This window comes from Accipiter gentilis, chromosome 23, assembly GCF_929443795.1.
Source record: "Accipiter gentilis chromosome 23, bAccGen1.1, whole genome shotgun sequence".
Classification (NCBI taxonomy): Eukaryota; Metazoa; Chordata; class Aves; order Accipitriformes; family Accipitridae; genus Astur; species Astur gentilis.
Genome location: NC_064902.1, coordinates 14005936 through 14028687, shown reverse-complemented (window position 1 = coordinate 14028687; position 22752 = coordinate 14005936). Strand labels below are relative to the sequence as shown.

The window sequence follows — 22752 nt, the reverse complement described above, 5'->3', positions numbered from 1 at the left end:
GTGGAGATCCCCAAGCTGGAATCTAGGGTGCTCAAGTCTAGAGTGGGTATGTAGTAATTCATCTCAAATTAAGCACAAAGTAAGTATTCTAGATTCGTACTAATAACTCATAAACTTCATAGTGCAAAAAGAATGCTAAACTTCTCATCTGAAAATGGTATCTTTAGTAAATGAATCTGAACTAACTGCATTTCATTTTTGAAGTAGATCATTTGGATACCAGAGTCAAAAAAAGAAAAAGAAAGGTACGTGAAATCCCAACAGCCTCCAAGTTAGAGCTAAATCCTTCTTTGTGATTTCCTCCCTCCCTCTTTAATAAGAATAAAGCAAACTTATGACATGGAAGTTACGCATGCCATTGAAACAATACACAGCATTGTAATAGTCTGGCTGCTCTCAGTTACTAATTTTTGGAGGTTTTTTTGGTTGGATGGTAAAAGGAGGAGGACATGTTTATACCTGCTGGAAACACACACTCACCTGGTCATAGTACTTATTGATGTATTTGTACAATTCATGTAGAGCCACCAGGGAATTAAGGTCACCTGAGTAATTCTGAATAAGAGAGGAAGTTAGACAAAACCATGAGACACCTAACGATTGTTCTGCTAAATTCTGTGCCCTCACAACTCATTAGGAAATGTGTCTGTTGCACAAAGCAACAGGAAAGGGAATTCACAAGTAGTTCCTAGCAAAGGAAAAAAAAAAATAAAATCACATATATCCTTGCCCTAAATACTTGACTACACTTTTCTCTTCAGCGCTAGCTGGGCAGACCCTTGCCCTCCCAGTGGTGCCACAAAGGCAGAGCAGCCACTGGGAGCCATCAGTATGTCTGAGCAGAACTGCACACTCAGCTGGAATAGCTCATCTTTGCATTACTAGCTTTCTCTTAGATGCACAGGTGAGGGGCCAGGGTGACTTCTGTAACAATTTTATTTACCCGTGATAGCTCAGCCAGGGCAGAGTTCATCTCCTGGTCACTGGCAGAGATGGTTTGACGAATGTCCGCATAATACCTACACAGTGGTATACAGGCAATTAGTGTATTGTTCCTCCTAGTCTCCCTCTTACTGCTTAAACTATAACTCCTCATATTCATTGCTTACCTTTCCACCATCTGCTTGTAGCGAGGAATGTCCCGGGCATAGAGCAGCTTATTGATCGGAGAGTCCTTGAACATCCAAAACCAGAATTGATTACAAAAAGCTCCTTCATCATGCTGTGGACTAACCTTAGCAGGTAGCACCATCACCACTATTTTCTGTCATTCATTCAGGATCAGGAATTTTTGTCCTCTGCCTGGAGAGGCACTTCAAATACCAGGCTCCCTTCTAGTAATGCAGTCTGAGGAACCATGAGATGTGTTGGTGAAGGGACCTCTGGGATCCCTAGTCCAGCCTTTCACTTGGACCTGGGTGATCACCAGTGAGAGATCACATTGGCTGTGGATTTGCGTAGCTGATTTCTGAAACCCTCCAGAGATCCACCCATCCCATCTCTGGTGACCTGTGCAGGACTGTTCCACCCTCAGCACAGGGTGAGTAGTAGTGGTAAAAAGTTTTTCTAATGGCCAACCTGAATCTCCCACGATGCATCCTGTGACTTACACTGTCTGCCACAGCCAGCTAGAGTTTAGCTCTGTCCCCCAGGTAGCTATAAGCTGTGAATAAAGAGCACCCCTCAACAAATTCTTCCGTATGCTAAACGAAATCAGGTCCTCCCTCCTCTCTTCCTAGGAGTTCCCATCACTCTCCGGTGGTGCATGGGAGTGAGGATGGGCCTGGCCTGCTGTCCCAGTGGTGCTACATAAACATTATTGCCTTCTTGGGGCAACACTGCTCAACTATCTGTGCCAACCATGCTCCCTTCTCCCTCTGTACTTACCCGCCCTAACTTATGGTCAGCTATCGTACAGGAGTCCATGAAGGTCTGCGCAATGACCAGGAGCACGGCATCTACATTATCTGATGTCTGCACATCAAAAACAAACTGGGGATTCTTGATGATGTTGATCCAGAACCGCAAGGGCAGGCTGCAGAGAAGACAGAAGCACAACAGGGTATCAGCAAAGGTAGGAGCTAGTCATGAAAGGTCTTCTGCACATTACTGCATCTCCCAGCTCTGCCCTCCCAGCAAAAATAGCTTCTCACACCATGCTTTTCTGCTTTGCACTCCATCTTGCTCCTCCTCAGTAGACAAAGGTGGCTGTCACTTTGCAAGTGACCAGTTCGAGACAGCTTAGCAGTGCCTCCTCCAGGGCCCACAGGAACACCATACCTGTTTGTCTTCCAGATATGGATGGTCTCAGGGTCTGCGATCCCATAGTGTATTGCCTGCTCATCCAACAGGTCAAAGAAGTATTTGACTGCCAGTGGGACAGGGCGGTTGGTACTGAGGATCACCTGGAACAGGTCATCCACAAACTTCTGTAGAGTGCCCTGTGAAGAACCAAGCAGGACAGTCAGCACAGGCAGAGGAGAGTGGAGAGCCCAGGCTTCAGGGAGATGAGAGGTTACCCCCTTCTGCTCAGCAAACTCCCCTCAGCAGTCCACAGCTACCTCCCCTCCACTGCAGGGAGCAGCAAAGGAGAAAGGAAGCCCCAGCAGTTTCTGGAACAGAGGCCAGCGAGAAGCTCACGAACAAAGCAAAACACAGAGAGGAGTCAGACGTACTCAGAGCCACTGCAGGTAAAGGGGATTGCTACTGGAGAGAGAGCTTGCAGCTCGATGGAATGGCACTGAACCGTAGAGACTGCCTAGTGGAGGAAGACTGCTGGCTGCCAGCAGCTATATTCAGCCAGACTGGAACAAGCAGCAAGAGGAAGTTCAGAAAATGTGCCTGGGCTGTCCCTTGAGGAACAGTACTACTGCAAGCAGGGGATTGCTGGGCAACCTGGATGCCAAAAGCTGATCCTTTCTTAACAGAGCAGAGGGACAAGTTCCCAGGTCAATTTTTTAACAATGACACTGGAATAAAGTAAAAAGGAGAATGTGAGCAGGCACTATGCCTGATTTATGACTGCAGCTGAATCTGTACATGGCTGCTGTGTACTATTAGCATCATCTTGCTGCAGCAAGTAACTTGCAGCAGATACGTCAGTCCTATCTTCTCGGCCCTGGGTGAGGTGGAACGTGAGCAGACACGGCAGCCCAGCGGATGCTGCTGCCAAAGAAACTCTGCTGCAAAGCACAGGGTACCTGCTTTTTTCTGTGGTCACACAAAGACAGACATGGGGTGGACACAGGAATAAAACCACTTCTCACTCTCCTAGAGGCTCTGCAAAACTTAACCCATTAGTAGAAGTTTGACACTGCAGTGGTGGGATCAGAGGAGAAGGAACCAGCACATGCATCAACCCAGGCAAAGGGCATCTTCATACACAACCCTGCAATCTGCTGGGGGATATGAAGGAAGGCAAGACAACAAAATCTGTGCTTCTTCTCACCTTCATTGAGAGTAGACGTGTCAGATAGATCTCTGGAATTGCCTTGGCTCGCTCCCGATCTCTTAAGCTCCCACGCCGATGTTTAGGAAGCTCTGGCTCTTCTGTTGGTTTTACCAGGTGCCAAAGTTTGATCCCACCTTCATCTGCATCCTCCAGCATTGGTGTTTCTAAAACAAGCAATTGTTTACAGATGAGTGTCAGTTCTCTCACAGTACAGCTTGGCCAGGTGACCCCCAAGGAAGCAAGATTTCAAGTATGATAGAAACACAAATAGGAATGAACCTCTGGAGGCCTCTATCCAGCCTTCTGCGCAGAGTACAACTCTTTCCAGCACTACAGCAGGTTGCCTTTGTCCACCCAAACCCTTCAAGGTCTTGGAAACTTCCCCAGACAGAGATCCCCCACTAGTCCAGTGGTCTGTTCCAGGGCTGCATCACCCTTCTGCTGAAGAAGGTTCTTTTCCACATCCAGTTTGAACCTGTTAAGCTGCACCCTGTGGCTATTGTCCCTCACACCACCAGAGTATCCATGGAGCTGTTCGCTCTGCCCAGCAGTAAGGTAACTGCCTGGCATCCCCATCACTACCCTCAGCACCTGAGGGTATTAAGATTCCTATAAGTTGCAGACTGCGCTCAGCCCTAGAGTCAGAACTAGAGAATTGTGCTTATCCTGCATTTTCATGCCCAGCCTGGCTTTTCCTCTGCTTTTACACTCTTCTGCATTTCATCTCACCTGCTCAAGCTTTCATTTTCCTGACTGTCCTATGAGGATCCAAATTATGTATCAGCCTTCTCTAGCAGCATAGAGCTGGGGCTATGGCAAGAGACTTGTCCCACTAACTGGCAAGTCCTATAAAATCATTTTATGAGAACATGATATCAGACTCACTCTCTCCTGGGATGTAATCCTGATTCTCTCTGTGGATGTGCTTGGTCAGGCGTGGGACCAGTGCTACTGTTGCTCCATCAGGCACCTGCACACAAGCAAAAAATCACCATTCAGAACAAACAGCATGTTTCTCATCAGCACAACAGGCAAGTGCTTGTAGACCAAAACAGACTATACTGTTACTAGAAATAGGGACAGAAAGAGAGATTTTGGGGCACCATCACTCTCTTTCCTGACGGTGGGAGAATCTTGTTTGTACCAATTAAAAAACTAATGTGCAAAGTACAATGAAGATGGTAATACTCAGGAACCGAGGTCATTCACAGAACATGTTGCAGCAAGGTATGACATATTGGTGCAAGATCTTACACATTGGTGCAAGGTAGTTAAAAAACCCCTCTTTCCATTCTTAGAAGCTACTTCACAGATAAGTGTGCCATCACCTACTAACTGATTTGGACTGGAACATTAACAGATCCAGCAGCATCGCCTTCATTGCAACAGCTACCAGGCATGAACTTGTGCTTCTCCTTCCAAGCTCTACATCTGCCCACATCTCAGGTACAGTTTAAGGAGGGAACTATGCTTGTTGAAGTAAGAGTACAGGCCATGGCACTGACTTAATTTGAATATGCTGCTGCAAGAAAGCTCCAACCATTTGACAGTGATCCACCAGGAGCCAGAGCCACAGATAGAACATAACAGAGTGCAGAAGATGAGAGGAGAGACAAGGCAACGGTAGACTGACTTCTGACCTTGTAATGCTGAAGAGTGTTCAGGCGTTTCCAAGTTCCTTGAACAACAGATGTCACATCCTCATCAGACAGTATCAGATGACCTGCCAGCCCTGATCTCCACTCTACAGCCATTAAACAGTGAAAATGAAAAGATAAACTGTTAATTTGAGGCATCTCTGAAGTCTGCTGTGCTTCAACCTGGTTGACCTTGTTACACACCCACTGATACTCAACCTTTACCCATGCTATTTCACAGACAACATAACCTGAGCAAGTGCCTGTAACAATGCTGAGTCCTGCAGTCACAGGACAGTCTCTCTGAGCACAGGGACAGGTGCACTCATGGCTTCCCAGGTTCTACTCATCAAATTCCTACAAATTCTGTCAGATTGTGACTCTTCAAGCAGGTGATTCAAACCACAAATATGCACCCATAGTCCTTATTAGCTACTATTCCCCCAGTACCTGCTCATCTATAAATGTCACCACTATTCAGCAACAGCCAAAGAATGAAGAAGATGGAAAACTGTGTGGTTTCCCTCGCAGTGCGAGTTCTACCTTTCATTAACCACTGTGGGCAAAAATCCTCTCTGACATACGTTACTGAGATGCTGCCGTTGACTTCACTGGCAGGAAGAGCCAGCCTATGACTATAGCATCTCTGAAATGCACTCAAATCATCCTCCCCTACTACATGTTCTCCATGGTTTTTTTTTCTCCTATGCCCCCTTGCCCAAGCCATTGCCATGGTCCAAGTCTGGCAAAGAACACCATGAAATGGAAGGGGCTGGACCCAGCTGCTTCTTTCCCACCCCTGCCTCTTGCTATTAGCCTCTTCCCTGCATCATGCCTTTTTGGGTCCAGCCAGAGTACGAGATCCTTGGTCAGTGACTCTGCACACTCAGCAGAGAATGACAAACATCATGCATGCCGGGTGCTGTGCACAGATAGCAAATGACCACTCTTCCACTTCCTCACTTTTGGCACCAAGGAGGGCTGCTCACCAAGGTCCAGGGTGTCTGGGTCTGGTCGGTGACAGTATGGCGTCCCTTTATAGATCTGATCCAGGATTTTCTCCTTCACCTGTGTTATGGTGTCACAGTCTAGCACTTTTGCAGAAATCCCTTGAGAGTCCTCTGCCCCTCCTGCAGCAGCTCCTGCTTGTGTCAAAGCATTTAAGGTCTGGGGAAGAAAAGAAAAGGTCACAGCTACTCAGCTGATAAGATTACATCTGACACATTTACACCTTTAATGGTTGGCATTAGGGCAAGTTAACAGCTAGTACTTTCACTGGAAGAGTTTCAGAAAAGAAAACATCATAGATGTTAAACACCATGTTCTCAGTCTTGTGTCAAGAGCTGGAAGCCAGTTCAACAGCGTTGGGGAAGGACTTCGATGTGTCAAATCTGGCTCCCAGGAGACAGTGGCACGATGCTGCGCTTCTGCCTCAAAAATGGGAGCAGACACGTTCAGCCCTGTCACACTGGAGAGCCCAGAGGCAACAAAAGGTTTGGTGCTTACCAGAGTCCGGTACTCCAGGTCCTCTCTCAAAAGGCGGTTGTCATTCAAGGTATATTTGGCTTTCCCTGTCACCCAGTCGACTGGCCCTTTGTCCACTTGGTGCTTGATTCCTCGAAACAACATGTAAAGGGGCTCTCCAACAGAATCCTGGCACAGAAAGGAAGGAGTTTCACCTGAGAGAAATTCAGCTTGCTCCTCCGGGCAGAACCCAATGGCTTGGAAGCACAGACACCCTAGCAGAGGAGGAGCAGGACTGAGGATACAGCAGGCAAAGACAGAGCCTCTGCCGACAGCTCCTGCACCATGCACAGGGAAAGCACACGGGCCAACTACCAGGTGGATGCACAAGACCAAGGCATTGCTCTGCCTCTGCATTGCTAATCTGAGAGACTCTCCTTGCCACCCTCTCTCCAGGAAAGGAATTAGATCAGAATCTGTTCTCCCCATGCACAGACCAGCATGTCTCAAGATAAAGGAGCTATACTGAGCCCTCCACAATCTGGTGAGACATCCTGGAAACAATGAGTAGTACTAATGCCGATTTAAGCATCCCTGTCCCCATTGAACAGCCCAACTCTCTCGTTCCCCACCCTGAAATACAGGATGACTCATGGCATTATTTCAGCTCCCAGCGACGCACAAAGGAAAGCTGTGGCTGTCTCCCCTCTTTTGGCACCTCTACACCACAAAAGGACAAAGAGCTCACCCTCACAAACGCATACAGGCAGATGGACATCCAGTTGGTTAACAGCTTCTCTACCACTGTTTCTGTCCTGAAAGAGAGCATGAGGTTGGTCACAGGAATACAGTGCAGAGCAGGGAAGGATTTGGAGATAAAGATCACTCTCCTTGAGAAAAGAACACACTAAATGATGACAGGATCAAGGGAGAGGAAAAAAGGACTTTAAAGACCAGTAAGGTTAATGCTTTTGATACCACTTATTTGAAGCACTTTTCATCCTGAAGGAGGCACCAAATTACAGAAGTAGAGAGAAAAGCAAGCAGGGGACAGAGGAAAGCCTCTGGTAGGTCTCACCAAGGGAAATTTTTTCAGATCAGAAGGATGGACCAGACAGGAGGCTAATGAGGATCCAAACACAGGAGATATTTCAGTTTAGCTTCCAAACATGGCATGACAGTGAACCCAGGGACCTCTAAACAGCAAAGTGAGATTAGCAGACTTGGCAGAGCCCTAGCATCTGAACACGAGTGAGTTAATGTACAGCAGCTTCAAAAGAAGAGGAATTTGGGGTGGGCAACTTCAGCTTCCTACTCATTTCACACCTTTCCTGCTATATTCCCTGCCAATTGCTGACTGGAGAGAGGGCTATCATTGTTACTGCTTCCTCCTGTTTGATGCATGTGGTCTGGACACACACTGGCCTTACAGCTGCAGCCTATGCCATGATATTATCCTACTCACAGGCATTTCAGAGCTTGCCAGCTGGACAGAAAGGCTCTGTCCCCTCAGGTAGATTGTAGTGGGGCCATGGCTGGCTCACTCACCTTCGCAGCATCAGCTTGGGGTTCTTGGCCACATACTGCTCCACAAGGTCATTCAGGAGTGTTTTGAGGATGTCAGTGAAGTACTCCAGCTTCCCATGCAATGACACAGTAAGCAATGATGCCACATAGGCCCGATCTCTTGGAGAGAAAGTGCGCTGGATTTCCAGAGTGTGGATGAACTGGGGAGAGAGATAAGAGTGCGTGAACCTGCTGAAAACAAGGCAGTCACAGCTACTGGCTCTTAGAACACGCGGTGCTGCAGGGAGCTATTCAGGAATGAACTTTAACAGACACTGCCTCCTTCCTGGCACCAGCTGCCAGGGACATGGCCCTGACCCCATAGCAGGCTGCAAGCAGAGAGGGACATTACCTTGGTGAGGAAGAGCTTGCTGTTGAGCAGGTTGGAGAGCTGGACCAAGCCCTGCTCCACAGTTTGCCGCCGGCACTCTGGGATGTCCAGGTCCCTTTGCAGTGGTGACTCACGGTGACCCGGGAAGAAAATGCGCTCTGCGTAGGACTTGTAGTCCAAGAAGGGGATTCCTGTGCCCACAAGGTCGCTTGTGAGGTCCATCATCTCAGTCATCAGGTCTGAGGGAAAGGAAATACCCGTGAGGTTGACTACATGATCCCACAACTGATGGTTCAGAGCATGGGGTGAGTGCAGGAACTCAGGGCCAGCAGGATGGGACTGAGGGAAAGGAAGGATGTTTCCCATCAGGAAGAGGCACGTTGGGGTCCCATTGCTAGAACATTTAAAACTAGATTAGGCACTGGGAGAAACTGCATGAGGAAACTTCCAGCCTTGAGGAGGAACCAAAAGGTGAATTTGGTGATTATTCTCATTTATAGTCAAGGGCTGGCTTCCAGTTTTATAAAGAAGCAGCCACTGTTCAGCACAGATGTATCGTTACAGGCGTTATCTACATTAGAGACAGAGTATTAGAGATCTCTTGCTCCTCACTGCTTCCCACATTAGTTGGAGATTACAGCCCAATTCACCTGCACAGTTTCAACGCCCCAGGTCTCCCACACAAGGGCTCACTGCTCTAAGCAGCTGAAGTACAAGGTTTGCAGGCCCAGAATATGGGGTGTAATCCAGCTTGCCCTACGCAAAGATTGGGCTAGCTGTCCTTAAGATCTCTCCAAGTGTCTTGACCTTTAGTTCTTCATCTGTGTCTGGAGGATGAACTGGAGAATCAGAGGGGTCTGTATAGATCACTGTGCTCTGAATTAAAAAGAAGAATTGAAAATGGAAGAATGTGGCTATATGCTTCAATGCACCGGCACAGGATAAACTTATTGCCTGCTCTGAGCTACCCAAATAAGTATGTAGGAATGGAAAGAGAGGCAGAGCTGAAAGTGGTTCTTCCAGCTTCCCTGAAGCTGCGAGAACCTAGGAGCTCAGTGACTGACCTGTGAATTCCTTTTTGCATCTGTCCCGAACACTTGTTTCTAGATTTTCCAGCTGGATTTGAACTTTCTTGTAATCCCTCAGAGCCTGTTTGCTCTTCCTCCTGCAATAAGAAGCAGAATTGTTGCCAGTGGGCCCAGCCCAGGGATTGTCCTTGCCAACTGTTGTGTTGCTGTCAAAGTACAATTGGTGTTGAAGTGATTTCTACTGAATATCTTCTTTGCAGGATACCAAACAGTGTTCTGTAAACTAGATGCGTCTCTTGGAGCACCCATTAGGTGTGGGCTCTGAATGAGCCATAGTGCAGGCTGTGACCAGCGGATGCAACATGCCTCACACATCCAACAACACCTGGGGCTCAGAATTTGGCACAAAATAAAGAAAACTGGGACCTTGTTTAGGCCCAAGGTGTATATGCTTGGCCACATCCACTGAATAATGTTGTACAGGAACTTACAATGCCAGAGTTTCTTACCTGTATATGAAGACGATGACCAGAACAATCAGTGCCACAAAGGATGCACCAACACCCAAACCAATCTGTGCCTCCAGCGGGAAGGTGAGCTGGCTTTCTGTGTCATACTGTACCCGTCCCAGTAGGAAGTTCAGGTTTCCCATCTGTACCTGTAAGAAAGCATGTGCCATGATGTAAACTCAGTGCAGCAATGAAATGCAAAGCCACAGGGCTTCTCCAGAATGGGTACGGGTGGCATACAGCTCTCTAGCAAAGCTGTCCCACAGCACAACTCCCGAATCCAGCTATACCATTTGCTTTCAGGCAATGTTTGGCACATAACAGTAGAGTTGAAAAAAAAAAAGCAGCTCCTTGCCACCCCTGGTACCTCCCCTGATCCCCACCAGGGCTTCTGCTTCTCCTCCACTTCCCATCCCACTCCCTGCCTCCACCACTACTTCTTGCTTTTGCTTTAACAAATGACAGGATTTCTTGCAGTACTGCTGATTCCCTACCGTGAACTCCGGGAGCAAGTCTGTGCCCTCCCGCTTTGCGCGGTGCCGCGGAGCTGGCTGCTCAGAGGGAGGCTCACAGTAGAGGTGATTCCTTGTTAGTGTCTTCACCACACAGATTCCTTCCCCAATCATAGCCATAACTTCATCCTTGGAAATCGCCAGATCTAGATTCTCCCCCTGGAACAGGTGTGGAACAGCACATCCAATCAGGGAAAAAACAACTCTGCATTTCCATGGCTCCAGAGAAGATGGAGGAGACCAACACCATAGCATGAAAGCAGCCTTTTTTTCTTCTCTGACTAGGCTTGTGTCTGAATTGGCTGCGCAAGTTCACTTTGTAAGCTAAAAAATTCACTTACATACATTTTAGATTATACCTTTAGGACCTGTACCATGCTGCATAAGTACAGTAATAAATAGTCTGTCTTCTTAAGGCTCTTCAGCCACAGCACAACTAAGCTCAACTCTTCACTCTGGGTGTATATGCATATACATACACACGATGTGTATATATTTAAAAAGGTAGTCTCATGTCAGTTAACCTGAGCACTCAGGTGAGTCAGTCAATGCCTTTTAAAGGTGTAACACATTTATGCTGTTATTCTTATCTGCTACACAAATCTGCTTTAATTTTGGGGGATTAAGTTTGGTTGGGTTTTTTTTTTGTTTTATTTTTTGTTTGTTTGTTTTGTTTTTTAATAAAACCATGCTGACTGATGTTAATTACATTTTTATGCTTTAATGCTTCCTAAGCTGAATGCTGCAGCAGCATTTTCATGCTTTTGCCCAGAGCTCTGTCAGGGTATCCTTACAGGTTGATAGGTCAGCCTCCTGGCTCTTTGAAAGCTTGCATCTTGTTAGTTCTCCTTCAGTCTTCTCAAATTGCCCTACTTCTCCAAGATGTGTTCAATACCAATGACAGCAGTCTAGTAATTTCTAGACTAGTACATCCTCACAGTTTTTACTCATGTGCAAAAAAGGAGCAAGTGGAGAAAGTACATCTCCAACTGCAGCCATTAACTTTCTTAATGAGTCCTGGACTAGGAAGTACCTTTCCATACAAAAATATCTCAGATATTTTCTTTCTCACATGTACAGAAAAAACATTAGCCACTCTGCCCTTTCATATTATCTTTAAAGAGTGATTTTCCTACCTCCACCAAGTAACAGGCCTTTCCTCCTGCCAGGATTCTTTTACTCCTAAGTTACTTCTAGAGGAATCTTACGAAGTTATGAAAAAGCTGGCAGGTGAGAATAGGATGTGGGGCTTATTTAGTACTAATATCTTGTATACAAATAGTTTATTAGGATTAAAAATAAAAAAAGCATGGAAGTTTCCCCAAGCCCTATGAAGCCCTTAACAATGGTTTATGAGCTCAAGAGGCTTTTTTGATGCACTCTCTTCCCTCTTCTTATGTACCATTTCTCATAGGCCAAAGAAGATGTACTGTGACAGGTTGTAAGCCTGTCAAATGCTTTAAAACCTCGGATGCTGCACAGCACCAATTTAAAACACTCAGGTTATAAACAACCTTGTACAAGGAACATTACTTCCAGATAGTTTTTATGTTACCTCCACAGAGATGACGCTTCCTGGCTTGTGACGATATGGTTTAGCAGGGTCTTCAGCATTCAATGGTTTTAGGATGGGGTTGACTTCATATGAGAAGGGCATGGGATGCAATGAGTTGAAATCAAAGCTCAGGTTATCCAGAATAAATTCCAGTTTGATATGGACACTCCGCAACAGCAGGTTAATGGCTGGCGTTTTGCACAGGATGAGGTAGGAAGAGTTAACAAGACATGGTTCTTCAAACTAAATGCAAAAGGCAAAAAAAGTGTCAGTAGTGAAACACTAACGCTTCTCCTGCAGCTTTGCAATACTTCCCAACCCTGAGTAATCTGGGGCCAGTCTACATTCCTCTCATCTGGAGCAATGTGAGAGGAACTCTGCTTAATTGTGGAGAGAAAAATCCAAGACCTGAGGAATTCTCCATGTTCCTTTAAAGAAAGTTTTCACAGCACCAGTTTTGTTGTAAATACCTACATCTCAGCAGTGGGAATCAGCTCTGACATTCCCCCAGCAGCAAATTCTGGAGAGGCATCAGCTTTAGATCTCCCTGCTCTGACAGAACAGGACCAAAGACCTTCAATGCAAGGCTGATTTCCTAGCCTGAATGCTTCTCTGAAAGAAATGTTCTTTCACCTGGTTGGATCTGTTTTATAAATTTGGTGAAAATATTAGAGTCAATTTTTTTTTTTTTCCCCTCCCCTACAGCCACAATTGCCTTCCTAAGAACATGGGTAAAACCAGCTATTATTGATACATGTGCATCAGAAGCATATTCTCCCAGTTTATGTACAGGAAGCCCTCCATCATTTGCACTAATAATACAAATCCTTCTTGTACTTTGGCTGCCAAACACCCTCCACCTCTGCAAATTCTGCTGCATGCTCTTGACCTTGATGATCACATCAATACCTCCATAGTGACCCATCTCAGGACACTGTCAGCAGGAGAGCAGAAAATGCTGGTGGAACTGGTAATTTCACTGAACTCTGCCTGTTCTTATATCTCAGAGTGAAAGAGAGCCCAGGGACTATAGATATGGACTGAACCATACAAAAGGAAGAGTCTGGAGCATGGACATGCCAAGCTACACAAACTCTGGCTAAGCTGTAGATTTATCTCTACGCTGCCACCCTGTTGTTTCTGTCTTACATCTCAAGTCCTGCACATCGCCTAGCAGAGGCAGACCCAGCTCATGGAAATGTTTGTGAAAGTGTTTAACCTCTTAGTCTGGCAGAGAACCCTTCCAATTGGCCAAGATTGTTGGTACAATCCAAGCAGATAACAGCAAACGGGGCAAAAGGCCCTAGGGACAGAAAGTCCACCTCTCCAGAGCAACACATCAACTCTTATGCACCCTCAGCTCCACATGCTACCTGCTGGACACTGCACAGAGCATCCTCAGGGCACTCAGTGTCTGGGATGATTCTGCGCCATCGTCCCAGTCCTCGGCGACGGCGTTCAGATGGAGAAACTGTAACTCGGATCTTTGGTTTCTGTACAACATCCAAGTTGTATCCGTGAACTCTGAGCACTCTCCCTCCACTGAAAGAGAAAAGTAGGTGATCTCACGCACTTATTATTCATTAGCTCTGTCTTACCCATGCTCCCACCCTTCTGCTTGTGCTCCTTCCTACAAGTCTGGCTTTACTCCAAAGTACAACTCAACAAACAGATGCCATTGGTGCTGTAGTACCTGCTCCAGCACACAGCCCTGGGGAAGGTGCACTCAGTCTTTCTACCTGAGGAAGCTTTTAGGTGGCTCTGCAAAAGTGATGTTGGGATCCAAAGTATATCTGAAGAGGGATCCTTCTAGTCTCCGCTCTTGGTCCCCGTATTTGACAGTGACTGGGAGTTCTGTGGACACATTGCTGGGACTTGTCTGGCATGCCAGCTGATCCTCCGTCATGTCAGAGAGTCTTGGAGAGATAGAAGAGAGAACAAGGGATTAACACGGCCACTGCAGAGACAGATTTCATAGTACTATGCCTTACTCTTTGCAGACAGTCTGCAAATTTCTTCTGGAATTTTCCTAAATTTAATGCTGAAACGTCTTGTGCCTTCTCTAAGCAAGCAATAATTGTCGGGCAGTTGTCAGTCAGCAGCATGTGGACAAAAAGCAGGTACAGCCACTGTCCAGACTGAAGAGACTTGAGGCATGCTACCAAGGCATTTGCACCTTCTCACCAGCGGTGCTGTCAGGTGTATGTGTCCCAGGAAGCAAGAGAACAAGCAGCTCTTAAGGTTAGTCTGCAGGAGCCAACTGCAGTTCTCCATCAGCAAAAGCAGAGCTGCCAGGATGAGTTATAGTCCTGCCAAGAGACATGCAGAACAGAGGCCATGTAGCATTGTTCATGCCCAAGGGAACATGGGCAGGAATGTAAGATGGTTGAGGTTGCTGCTGTGACCCTCAAGGGGAGGATCTCCTGGAGCACAGAGGACAGCAGAGCTCCAACAGCCTGTGCTAAGGGCTGAGCCAAGCAACATCATGCCCTGCAGGGCTCTGGGAAGGACTCAGGGCAGTGTACAGCCAGCACATTGACAGGCTGTGATCTTACATGTGGCAAGGGAGGTCTCCAAGCAGGACACTGATCTCACTAGGATGCCCAGTCAGCAGCTTTGAGCCCAGAAGGGTTAGACAGGTTCCTCCAGCTTTGGGGCCCTGAGTTGGAATAATGGATTTCAGCTCTGGGTTCTAGAAGAAGAGGGGGGAAAAAAAAAAAAAAAAAAAAAAGGGAGGTGAGTGACAAGAACCTCAAAAGATAAGGCAAGGAAAGAAAACAGCAAAACATGTTCAGTGACCTCCAGTGCTCTGAAAATAGAAGCTATAGATCCCAATCACAGACAGGCCTCAGCTAGGCTCCAGCAGCTATCTTATGGAGCAGAAGCAACAGAGGAGGGATCAATCACACCAGCAAAAACCACAAATTGGGGACCTGTCCTTCCACAGACTGCAAAAGTCAGATGTATGCTGCAAACAGCAGAGCTGTGAGCCTCACACACAAACCGTAGGATTAACAGTTCAAAGGGATTGTTCAGATCGGTAACTGGATTAATAACTCAGGTTAGGAAAAACAAGGTAGCAAATAAATTGTCTGTTTGCCTAGTAGATGAGGAGATTACCAGCAGGGAGCCTTAAGAATTTATATTGAGACCTGTGCTGTTGAACATAGTTGTAGGTGACCTGGAAAAGGGAAATGAAATTTGATAAGTTATTCAGAGTAACAAAGACTTAGTGCCACTGAGGAGCTGCAGCAAAATTTAGAGGAACCAGGCAGAGTGGCACAAGTCACTGCTGATAAATGAAAAACAAGATAGATGAAGTGAGAAGGAGCAGGGACACTATAGCAAAAAGCAACCCAACCATATGTACATAGTTGTGAGTTTCGAAATAGCTCCTGCCCGTTCAAGACCGCTTTAGTACCTATAACAACTCTACCAGCTGTAAGCACAGATCTCAACAAAAACACACTAAGTGGTAGGAATTACTGGGAAGGGAATTAAGAAAAAAGATCTTTATGCCACAGTAAAAATGCCTTTTGCACTTGCACCTTGAACAGAGTATGCAGTTCTCATGACCCCTCAAAGTGGTGATAATAGAGCCAAAACCAAGAGAAGAGCAACAAGCATAATCCAGTATTTAAAATGGTTCTATAGAGCCAAAAAAGGAACAGCCTAAGACTTTTCAGGCATCTCTTTCCCCTTCTGATGGGAGAGGGAGACATGCAACTAGGTACAAAACTTGTAAGTTGCACAGCAAGGATGAAAAGCAAGTAATTGTAGCTAAAACCTACTTAAACAGTATTCATAGTTGCTGGGTTTAAGATTTTTAAAAGTTATCAGAAACGTGTTTAAAAATAATAGGAAACATTTCTCCATGCGATGCACAGTAACTTTAGACTTACTGCCACTAGCTGCTGAAGGTCAGAAGCTAAAAGTGTGTTCAAGCAGCAATTTGCAAATTAATAAAAGGAAAGTCAGAAGTCTTAGTAAATTGTAATCAATAAAAAAAAAAATCTCCAAATCAGAAAGGTACCCTGTATTTTTCCTCTTTCTTCAAGCATGTAATAGTTACCATTGTAAAAAAAAAATAAATTACTAGACTACAGAAACAGCACAGCTGTTCTTATAATCTAAGGGGGTGGGGGGGAGAAAAAACCTAAAACATACACCCTCCCCACCCCCCAAACACCACACAATACAAACACCAGAAAAATCAGATAAAAATACCAGCAGCAAGTGGTTGGTAGAATCCCATAAGTTCATTGCAATAGACAGCCATTTAGCAGAGGTACTGGAAGAACAGGGAAAGGTATTAAAGAAGCAATAGTTACGTTACCTGATAAGTGAAAATATGCCCAGAAACTCCACGTCCTCCTCCAGGTACTTCCACCACAATATGCCCAAATCTCTCGGTCCAGCTCCCACCAGTGACACATACGATACTGCAGGGCAATCCAAGAACAGTGTCACACCGTGGAAGAGCAGATGAGCTGTATCCATTGCATCATGTCCTAAAACCATCTAGCTACCACAGCTCCCTTCTTTCAGCCTTATCACATGCTCAGAATATACAACCGAACATTGAAAAACACCTTTAAAAGCTGGATTAAGTGCAGCAGAAAAAAGCAGGGAGTGGTTGCAAAGAGGCCCATCGTATCCAAGATTATTCTTTCTGGGACAGACAGGATGAAGCCCATTGTATCACAAATACACGGATAGTCCAAGAACTCTGCTATTGTTCAGAGCTGATCAAATCAGTCACATCCAAACTGAGTCCAGGCTAGCAGCAGTCAATCCACACATCAGTGCTGTGTCTGGTGCAGAAGAAAACTCAAGACTCTGTGTTTAATGGGCACTAGTCTTCAGCCAGTGGCCTCTAGGACCAGCCAGTTCCCCTGATCTGCACCACCCATTTTTCCCAGCCCTGTTTCCAGACATAATTTGGTATGGGAGATGCTCACAAGGTAAAAAGTCAGGTTGTACTTAGTTCAGGGCAGCAAGGAATCCCGTTACAGCACTGGCTCGCTAACAGAAAAACTACTCTGCAGGAGACTTCACAGCCTTCCTACACAGCAGGGGATAAATTTTGTCTGGGCCTTGCTCAGGAGTGGGTTCCAGGTTCACAGCTATACCCCCTCAACCAAAAAGGCTCAGGAATTTGAACTTAGGCAGTGCAGTCCCAAGCCAGGACCCTGTGATGCCAGGTGATTTACAGATACAGAACAAAGACAGTGCTAACCCCAGAAAGATTATGCTCTAATTCTACGATGAAAACAGAAAGCAGATGGATCCAGACAAACAAGGCGCACAGACAGGACAACACAGCTCAACACAGCAGGCCATTTCCCAGCAGGATCTTACCTGGCTCCCAAAGGGAAGGGTGCTACAACTACTGCTACCATGGAATGGAAAAATGGGTTTGTGATAGCTCTGATGAGAGGTTACTCACAATTGCTCTCCTCTTCTCCTGCTGGTTGCTTGGCTCCTCTCCCTCCCTTGTCCAAGGCTCCCACCTACCTGCCCTGCCATAGGCCAACTACACAAATATTCCTTTCTCCTTGCTTCCTAGCTACCCCCCAGTCACACCCCTCAAGTCCTGACCACGCTGCCTTGTTATATGGTCCTGCCCTGGCCAGACACACCAGCTGCCCTCTTCTCTATCACTGACATTAGCTGGATTCAGCAGGACAGGTCTTTCTGCTTCTCATCCTCCTCCCAGCCACTACTTTTACAAGCATTGTGTGACCTGCCAGGCATTCCTAGCCACCAGAAAAGTGGCACAGGGCCCACCAGGACTCCTTGGTCTGTGCCTGATTGAGAGGGTCCTTTCATTAGGTTTGTTCCTGGGAGGTAGAGGTCTGGCTGGCAAGTGAAGAATGACAGTCTAGGTGTGTGCCCACTCAAGCAGAGGCAAGAATCTGTGCCATACCTCCAACCACACGTTCCCATCCTCACCCTGTGTTAACAGAGTCAGGATATTTTCCTGGCAGTAACGCTTGCACAAGCCATGTCCGTTGCTTTATTGAAATCACCCTATGGCTGGGAGAGACACCTACGAAACTGCATGGTTTCGAGCCTGTGACTCCCTGATCTGGCTGGCCTGTGGGCTCTGTACCGGCAGCATGGTCGGTATGTGGCAGCACTTGTATATGGCCATCGCCTTGTACACAACCTTATCTCTTTAAGGTCACTGCCTGAGTAATTGATCAGTGACCTTACTCAGGGGCACTCCCTGGGGAATGGGCAAGGCTCAATACCTGCTACAGCAAATGCAGTGACACCTCAGGCTGGTGTCAGCAGCCAAGGGAAAAGCCAGCGCCTGCCTCTGGGAGGAGGTTTCACAGATACTCTACCTGCTAGAGATCTCATACTCTTGAGCATCTACGGCACAGGGAATTCCTGCAACAGTGACAGTTTCTGCAATGTCTTGATGTTTCTGCCCGAGGTTTGAGCCAGTGATGGTGATTCTAGTGCCACCTTCCACTGGTCCAGACAGGGGGTACACCTGCAAAGACATCCGCGCATGTGTAAATGTCACAGTATCTCAGACCTCTGCAGTCTGGCAACTGATCTACAGCACAGGGCCCTTCAACTGCCCCATTACAAACTCTGCCTGGTCAGGTCACTGCTATGGATTCCTTTTATTGGCTTGGACTAGTACCAGGTTGCAGCCTCATCAGAAGAAAGGCCATGAAGAACACCACAGTTGGAGCCTTCTTTCCCATACCTCACTGTTGCCAGCAGTCCCCCCCCAGAGGTGGTAATCTACTACAGACTCCTAAGGCAAGGACTGCCTGCTTTGCCTTCTCATCAACATGCTGACCACTCCATAGGACATTTCTGCTGAAGAGTGGGAATGCACAAGCCAATACATGTTACTAGTATTGAAGCAGCAAGCACCATTCCCCCCTCAGCATCAGTACGACAATGAATTGCATGCTGCACAAACGTCAAAGCTCTGTCCCTGAGCAGCATCCAAGATAAACTAAGACAAGATGCAGCACGTGGAACTTGTGTGCCACCAGAGGGAGGACAAGCTGACAGCAAAAGGGACACATGGCTACAGACACTTGTCATGTGGCAGTTAGCAAGAAACATTTAAAATAAACAGACAAAAATAATTAATTCCAGTAACCTGTCATGCCTTTCCGATCCTTGCTCTGCTGTTATCATTAGGTTTTGCCCTCCTTTGCCCCAGACTCAGTTGGGCCAACCTGTTTCAGGGTCTGGCTCGGGACAGTTGGAGGATCCAATCTGTGGACCCTTTCCCAGCTCCTGAATGATTCTGCTGCTTCTGGCGTGCCAGTTTCAGCTCACATGAGATACAAATGCATCTTTCCCCACTGTTCTCTATCAGCAAACTGAAAGCCCAGCGCAAAAGTCTAGCATCCTCTCAACACCGAAGGATCACAGTAGAATAGGACTAACTTGCTCTTCAGACGGCCATGTATTATTGAGCTGCACTCTTTGCACTCTGAGTTCACACAGCCCTTTGATTTCAAATGGAGAATGGAGCCCTCCTTGCCCTGGGTGCAGTACACTAGTGAGCAAGTTACTCACAGAGTGAATGAGAGGTGCTGGACACAGGTCTTCTATCTCTTCCTTGCAGGAGCCCCTGAAGATACAGCTGGGGTTGTCACCTCCACACCACACACAGTTGTACTTTGAGTCAGCTGTTTGGCAGCGGCTACAATCAGTGTGTCCCACAGAGCAGTTGTAAAAAGTCACTGCAAAGGAGAAAAATTCAGAGTGATCTGGCAAACACCCCCTAGGGCACAGAACAATCCAGCAACTTGGCATCTCGCACAGAACCTCTCCTCCTCCCTCCCATGACAAACAACAGAAATCAGCCTGTATGTTTTCCTTAGTTTCCCTGTGACAGGACTACTACAGATGCAGAAAGCCTCATTCAAGGATTTCTCAAATCTCTTCCTGCTCTCAATTCTCATCTGCTGTCTTTTTGCTGGGGAGGTGTTGCACCCCTACCGTGAAGGTCTGCAGCACTGTCCACTCGAAGGTTTTGTCCCCTCTGCACAAACACCACAGCGTTGAATTCAAGTTGAGGCGCTGTGTAACTGTACTGCAAAGACAAAGACCATCAAGACAAAGGGCTTAATAGAGGCACAAACAAGCCAGCTGAATAGGCAAAAAGCATCAGCATCCATCCTGCATAATGCACTGGCACATAAAGCCTACATGGAGCTTCCCATCAATGCAGACAAGGCAGCATTAGCTGGGGCAGTGGCAGCACAGGCCTGTTCTCACTGGTTCACACAGTCACAATTCTGCTCTGGAAAGAGTAGCAGGCATTGGTACACTAGGATGAACATTGAAAACAAATGTGTGCTCACAACAATACTTGTCTAACTTCCTAACTGCATTCCTAAATGGCTAATCCCTATCTACAAGCCATCTGCTCAGGAAACTGCTCAAGCTGGCATTTCTGCAATTTCAGTAGAGCTGAAGATGTAGGATTACAATTGGTCCACGGGGCTCATGTGCACAAGAGCCTATGTTCCTCTCCCTTAATTATATGAGTTAGTGAACTAAAAATATCGCCTCTGCTTGCAAATCTTGCCCTAAGTAAAATCCACACATCATCCAGAAATGTACGTGGCTGTTTTAATTTTGCCTGTTGATCTTACATTCCACAGGCTAGCTCCCACCACTAAGAACAAAACTAGTATTAATAGCATTTTTCTTTTCACAAAAGAACCACCATCACAGAAGTTATGATCCAGCTAACCATGAACAACAGTGCCTCAAGCTAAAGCAGAAGTGGCACTGTTCTGGCAGGTTGCAATGAGTGGTGATTTGGAGATGGCATCATCCTGTACTACAGAAAACGCAGCAATGGGTCATGTGGCTCAGACCGCACAATCTTTCTGCAAGTTGAAGATACCAGTACCAGCAGGCAGCAGCATCACAGATGAGGGCCCCATAGTGCTAAATATTCTACAAACACTTTTGCAAAGCATGCTCTTTTCCCCAAAGAGCTTGCCTTCCAGACTGCTGTTTTGCTGAGCAAAAACAGCACTAGTGTGAACTCTGAAATGGCATCATATTCTGAGCACTCACCTGGTTCATCTGGCAGGTGATATAACAGAGGGACTGGTTTGTTTCTTCTCCTTCCACATAAGCATCCATCACCACTGTTCTCCCCTCCAAATTCAAGACACACTCATAGTCCTGCTGCTGGTCCTGCAGAGAAGGTACACAGGGCACCATTTCTCAACTATATGGAGCTTCCTGCTACACAACAGTGTACTCCCGCCTCTCCAATTCAGTATCTTTTACCAAGCCACTTACTGTGCAAACAGTGTGCTCCTCTCATTCCCTTCATTATGCCAACTCTATGCAATATTCAAGGGCTCCCTATACTGTCACTGCCTCCATGTATGAAAGGTAAACCAACACAAAACAAAACACCTAGAAGGGAGCACGTTGATGTCAGTGTGGGGAGAACTCAGCACAGGAGGAGGAATTAAAGAAAAACCAGCAAGACTGTGAAAGTTATGCCTGCATGTCTCTGTGAAACACTAGCTTGGAAATGAAGACTAGAGTACACCGATTAGGGCAGGGCACCTCAAAAAAAACTAAGTATATTTTTTTTCTCTCTCCCCCTGTAAATCTTCCACTGAATTGCTTAGACACTCCCTGTAAAAAAGATGAATATGCATCTGTAACCAGCTCCACTCCTCTGAGCAGTGCAGTATATCAGGTTTAACATATAAAGCAACAATTAATCTGTGGGCTGCATGTTCTGAGGCAGTTGTTTGTAAAAGGTTACTAAATCAGTCTTCTGTCTTGAGAAGCAAAGAGAATTTTTATCAGAGGCACACCCAAGAAACATAGCTTTCAAGGGTGGTTTTCCCCATTGCAGAAGTTTCAGGTATGACAGGAATAGCCACATTAACATGAGCGTGCCAGAAAGCAAAGGGAACAGGTAACTTATCTTTAACCTAATGGAGACACAAACAATCAGCAGAGATTCAGCAGGAAGTTATTCCAAGAACTACCATCTACAGTGCAGCACAGCTGCAACTTAATCCAAACGCATGCAGATCTTCTCCAGCAGGTTGGTGCACACCTGTACTCTCCCTTTCTCTGAGTGACCTCCTACCCACCAATAAATCCAGCTATGTAATTCTTTATTCACAGAAGTAGGTCATTCCTCGAGGTGTTTCTGAAAACAGGAGAAACCTAGGCAGAGCCACAACTGCCTCATATGTATTTTTAGCAGTCCAGTGGACAGGTTGCCCAAACAGTTTCTCAATGCTGATGGCGCTGGGCTGACTACCTGATAGAGGTGGAAGTTCCTTCCCAGCAGGGTTATCTTCCTTGCCACATTGACTGGAAACAGCGAAGATCCCTGGATTCCCTGCACACAGGGACATGCATCTGGACCCCAGCTAAGCTCTTCGTTCTGAAAACAAACACAGGTCTTTAGAGAAAAAGATCTCCATGGCTCTGATACAGGGAATCAAAGCCTAACATGCCAACAGAGAAACAAGCCCTGCCTGAATGAAGACTCGGCCGTGCTTCTTTACCGTGAAGTTTCAAGAAAGCAATGCAAGAGCCCAAAGAGGTGAACAGCAGAAAGCTATGAATATGCTGGACATCACAGCAGCTGCCACCTTCAGGCCAGCAGCATTTCTACAAGACCTGGGAACCCTGCACACAATTTTCTTCCTCAGGG

The 22752-nt window shown here is 46.5% G+C and overlaps 1 protein-coding gene across 4 annotated transcripts in view; it reads right to left on the bottom strand.

Moving 5' to 3' along the window:
- Positions 1-22752, bottom strand: part of PLXNB1 (plexin B1) — an 83891-nt gene that overhangs the window by 4188 nt on the left and 56951 nt on the right. For all 4 annotated transcript variants that reach the window (XM_049827176.1, XM_049827178.1, XM_049827177.1 and 1 more), the window contains 26 exons: positions 22354-22479; positions 21132-21254; positions 20040-20133; positions 19614-19780; positions 18407-18558; positions 16390-16495; positions 14609-14745; positions 13793-13969; positions 13427-13595; positions 12054-12296; positions 10481-10657; positions 9987-10135; positions 9514-9614; positions 8471-8688; positions 8101-8279; positions 7301-7367; positions 6595-6741; positions 6078-6255; positions 5092-5195; positions 4337-4421; positions 3449-3615; positions 2281-2441; positions 1888-2035; positions 1110-1174; positions 944-1019; positions 481-555 (listed from right to left, as the gene is read on the bottom strand). In XM_049827176.1, the coding sequence (XP_049683133.1) occupies positions 481-555; positions 944-1019; positions 1110-1174; positions 1888-2035; positions 2281-2441; positions 3449-3615; positions 4337-4421; positions 5092-5195; positions 6078-6255; positions 6595-6741; positions 7301-7367; positions 8101-8279; positions 8471-8688; positions 9514-9614; positions 9987-10135; positions 10481-10657; positions 12054-12296; positions 13427-13595; positions 13793-13969; positions 14609-14745; positions 16390-16495; positions 18407-18558; positions 19614-19780; positions 20040-20133; positions 21132-21254; positions 22354-22479 (3591 nt within the window). The remainder of the gene's footprint in view (positions 1-480; positions 556-943; positions 1020-1109; positions 1175-1887; positions 2036-2280; positions 2442-3448; positions 3616-4336; positions 4422-5091; positions 5196-6077; positions 6256-6594; positions 6742-7300; positions 7368-8100; positions 8280-8470; positions 8689-9513; positions 9615-9986; positions 10136-10480; positions 10658-12053; positions 12297-13426; positions 13596-13792; positions 13970-14608; positions 14746-16389; positions 16496-18406; positions 18559-19613; positions 19781-20039; positions 20134-21131; positions 21255-22353; positions 22480-22752) is intronic.